The sequence below is a fragment of the Protobothrops mucrosquamatus genome, unplaced genomic scaffold, assembly GCF_001527695.2.
Source record: "Protobothrops mucrosquamatus isolate PMUCROS unplaced genomic scaffold, P.Mucros_1.0 scaffold481, whole genome shotgun sequence".
Taxonomy (NCBI): Eukaryota; Metazoa; Chordata; class Lepidosauria; order Squamata; family Viperidae; genus Protobothrops; species Protobothrops mucrosquamatus.
This window is the reverse complement of record NW_015386801.1, coordinates 472,630-477,399: the sequence shown is the minus strand read 5'-3', so window position 1 is coordinate 477,399 and position 4,770 is coordinate 472,630. Positions and strand designations below refer to the sequence as shown.

The following is a 4,770-nucleotide window of genomic DNA, read 5'->3' as shown; positions in this document are numbered from 1 at the left end:
TGGGGATTATGACTGGGGATTAGGGAAAATGATGATCCCAGCACAATGGCCCCTGCACCCCACTCCACGGCCCCGTGGCTACTTACACGTGCAGCGAGAGGGCACGGCCCCGGTACAGGCTGAAGGCACTGCCGTAGGGGTCGCTCCCCAGAGACAGGCTGTCCTCGGTCCCCGGGGCCACACCAATCAGCTCCGCCCGTGATGCCCGTACCAGCGGCTCCACCCCCAGGTGCCGGGCCTCGGCAGGTGCTTGCCTTGGAATGCTGGGGTGTAGATAAGGTCCTCCCACTGGGAGCCCAGACTCTGGATCCTTTTCCAATACTGTGGTCTGGCTCTCTGACCAGCTGGCCTGCTCATCTGGCTGGGACAGACCTGGCGCCGAGGTCGGCGTTGTCTTCATGGAGGCATCCACCAGCGTGTCCGACTCCCCTGCCGGAAAGACAATGAAGACCTGATCAAAGAGGCTGGAAACCGCCTTTCCTCTGAGGAACAATGCAGCTTTGGGCTAGAATTGGGAAGCCTCGAGAGTCATAGATGGAGGGGAGGAGCTAGGATTGCATTGCACTGAGAGATAGAGCAGCAAGAATGAGGAGATAAGGGCTTTTGCTTTTTCCCAGAAGGCACCTGTGATATTTCATGATTTCACATGGGTTGCTTCATTCAGAATACCTATTACTTTCTAGTGGAACACAGCACCAGTGCAAAGTTAAGCCCCTGGCATTAAAATAAGTATTATTGTAATGCTTGAGAGAGACTGATCTCAAAACAGAGGTGAGAAGGGCATGAAACAAAGTGCTACGCACAAGAAAGTAATGGCTGCACTGAAGGTTGACTAGTGACTTAAGTTGTTCCTTCAGGGATTGGGGGGGGGAGGAATAAGGGCAAAATTGTGGGTCCAAAGGGAGGGGTAGACAACCTTGGCTCTTTTATGACTCGTGGACTTCAACTCCCAGAATTCCTGAGCCAGCATGGCTGGCTCAAGAATTCTGGGAGTTGAAGTCCACGAGTCATAAAAGAGCCAAGGTTGCCTACCCCTGGTCCAAAGGGAAGAGGTGATATTGGGAGGGCAGGACTGTGCTGTGAACCAATCACTGAATTCCTTACTGCTTCCTGAATAAACCTGCAGTAATCTCACTTACCGAGAGTTCCTTACCAACATTATCTATTTTGGCTAAGTACAGGTAGTCCTCGGCTTATGATCACAATTGAGCCCAAAATTTGTTTTGCTAAGTGAGAAATTTGTTAAATGAGTTTTGCCCCATTTTACGACTTTTTTTTGCCACGTTTGTTAAGTGAATCACTGCAGCTGTTCAATTAGTAACACGGTTGTTAAGTGAATCTGACTTCCCCATTGACTTTGCTTATCTGAAGGTCACAAAAGGTTATCGGGTAGCCATGGGACATTGCAACCGTCCTAAATATGAACCACTTATCAAGCATCCGAAGGTAAATCATGTGACCTTGGGGATGCTGCGATGGCCATAAGTGTGAAAAATGGTTATAAGTCACTTTTTTTCAGTGCCGTTGTAGCTTTGAGCGGTCATTAAATGAACTGTTGTAAGGCGAGGACTATCTGTAGAGAGTTGAATTCAGCAAGGAGGAATCCTCAGTCCCCATATACAGTAAATCACACAGCACTAGGCTTTGGGGATTATTTTACTCAGTATCCATGCTTTTAAATGGCACAGAAATGATGAAAAGAATGGCAGACCTCTCTTATAACCGATTATGGCTCAATAAACAGAATCCTGAGAAAGCACAGAAAGTACCATTTTCAAAATATTTCAAGGGGAGTGATCCAAAAATATTCTTAGAAGACACCTTGAAAGAAATACGGTAGATGGCTTAACTTGCCAATTAATTCATTTAGGAAATTCCATTATCACGGAGTTGCTACTAAGAACATCTGCATTATTTTGCTCTTTGAATGCATAACCAAAGGCATTTAAGACTTTAAAGAAATGAATCTATCATGCTGCGTTAAAAATCAGCAGTAAACATGCTTGCCAAAAGATATTCTTAACCAGTCATTTCTGGTTGATTAGCCTATGCTTAGGATGATATCCTATAGAAATATGTGCTCTGGTTTCCAAATCTCAGAGCAAAGTCCTTATGCGATTTTATTTGTTAATGCTATAAGTGAGGGAGCTCACTGACTCTCCCCCCACCCCCGTGACCAGCAAAACAAGAATTAAGGTTCCATTTCTTGGCTGTACTAACAATTATTATGATAATTTGTGCAGCTGCTGTATATATTAATTTTTCTACTGTTTTTAAATTTTCACCACCCAGAGTCACTGAGTTGAGATGGTCAACATAGAAAAATAATTAATTAGCTCAGTAAAATAATAACAGTAGGAAGACAGGTTTATTGAGGATGCAGAATTATGAATTTCTGAGTGTAGATAAGAACATAGATAAGGGTAAAAAAGACTATTTCTACAATAGATTATTTGTTCATCTAGACCAGGGGGGGTCAAACTGCTGGCCCGCGGGCCGGACGCATCATCCAGAAGCCGCACCCACCCCATTGCCAGTAATGGCAAAACCGTCCCCATTGCCAGCAATGGCAAAACCGTTGCGTGACGTCACGGGTTTGACATGTCTGATCTAGACCATGATTTCTCCTCCATTGGCAATAGCTTTCCAGAATCTCAGTTAGAAATTCTCTTCCATCCTTTGGTATTTAATCCTTCTGAATGAAAATGTAAGGAAGTGAAAGAGAAATTTTCTCCAAGCAATAACATGTTCAATCACTGGCTGTGGTCTTTCTTGTTGATGAAAGTCACCACAGTAGCTCAGTTACACTGTTTACGTATGCGTTATATGCAGTGATGGGATTCAGCCAGTTCGCACCACTTCGGCAGAACCGGTAGCTAATTTTTTGTTGCCCAGGCCCAGAATAAACTTCCAGAAGCAGCATCCACACGGAGAACCGGTTGTTCACATATTTGAATCCCACCACTGGTTATATGTTACCTCTCTTTATCCAGAACAGTTTGATGCCTCATGCTTGATTTTCCAGTTTTAGGAAACCACAAACTCTGTAGGGACAGTACTGTTACTTTCCTTAGAATAATGAATGGAGCTCATTCACTCAGTTGTATGGGTATACAGTATCTACGGGAACACTGAATTGGCAGCTAAGTTTAACATCTGACTGGTGATCTCAGCCCTTGATAATAAACCAGATTCTATCTGTGAAACCTTGTCCCTTAAGATGGCATGTTGGAGCAAGCTAGAACGTGCGTATGTTCTAAAGATATTTTCCAATTGATGACAATCCAAACTTTCTTAAAACCCACGAGCAGATCATGATCATTTTAGTTCCCATGAAATTACAATTCCTTTTTCATAATTACAAACTTCCTATATAAAAATTACATCCTTCTATCAATCCCAAACTCTCCACTGGATGATTCTGGGTTTTCCCATATTATGAAAATGAGAAGAAGAAAAAATTCTCGAAAGTTCTTCACATTTCAAACTAGTCAAAGAGACCTTAATTAATTCACTAAAAAGGGGCTGGGAAATTTGTCTTCCAGTTTTCAACATTTTGTGTTTATGTCAGACTAGCCTTAAAGATACTTTTCTGAAATTGGTGTCGTTCCTGCTTCCTTGATCTTGCCCAGCTCTGTGAGGTTTGACAGTTGGCTTAATTCAAAACAGAAGTCTGTTTAAAAATAAATTCCTCTCTGGGATGTGTAATTATGTTTCTAATATGTTGGAGAGATATGTGAAGTAATAGTAATAATAAAGTAATAGTAATAGTAATAGTATTCTGCAGGGAATGCAAAGAAGCTATACCAGTGATGGCGAACCTTTTAGAGACCGAGTGCCCAAACTGCAACCCAAAACCCACTTATGCATCGTTGGGTGCCGGGTGGGTGTGGCCCATTGGGTGGGCATGGCCCATTGGGTAGGCATGGCTGTGGTGGTAACAGCAGAATGGGTGGGAGTAAAAAGTTCAATCAATCAATTCCAATTTTGAAAGATCTTTTTTTTTCCACGAGAAGTTGAAATTGACTGATTGAATCTTTTTTTTTTTTTTTGTACACGGCCGCAGAGGCCTAAAGCGAAAAGGTTTTATAAAACCCAACTGAAGGCCTAGGACTGGGGTGACGGCACGCATGCCCACAGAAAGGGCTCTGAGTGCCACCTCTGGCACCCGTGCCATAGGTTCGCCACCACTGAGCTATACTATGATCTTCCCTTTTGAGTTCTTCAAAATTTATTTATTTTATTTATTTATTTATTTATATTTGGATTTATATTCCGCCCTTCTCCTCGCGGACTCAGGGCGGCTGACAATCAGATTAAAATACATAAATAACAATACAAATTTAAAATTAGTTAAAAGAAATATTTAAATTTGTCCAATTAAAATGTAATTAAAACCCCTCTAAAAATTGCCCTAGGCCAGTCCTGCAAGCTGGAATAACCAAGTCTTAAGGGCGCGGCGGAAGGAAGGGAGATCAGGGATGACCCTGATCTCTGGGGGCAGTTCATTCCAGAGGGTGGGAGCTCCCACAGAGAAGGCCCTCCCCCTTGGGGTCGCCAGCCGGCACTGCCTGGCCGACGGCACCCTGAGGAGACCCACTCTGTGGGAGCGTACAGGTCGATGGGAGGTAATCTGCGGCAGGAGGCGGTCTCGAAGGTATCCGGGTCCGATGCCATGGAGCGCTTTAAAGATGATAGTCAACACCTTGAAGCGCACCCGGAAGGCCACAGGCAGCCAATGCAGCTCGCGCAGCAGCGGTGTCACGTGGG

The 4,770-nt window shown here is 44.0% G+C and overlaps 1 protein-coding gene across 1 annotated transcript in view; it reads right to left on the bottom strand.

Annotated features, from left to right (window-relative positions):
* The window catches only part of SPEG (striated muscle enriched protein kinase), a gene marked incomplete at its 3' end in the record, with an annotated part of 116,691 nt that overhangs the window by 57,605 nt on the left and 54,316 nt on the right, over positions 1-4,770 (bottom strand). The window contains 1 exon segment of the mRNA XM_029284274.1: positions 87-429. Within this exon segment, the coding sequence (XP_029140107.1) occupies positions 87-429 (343 nt within the window).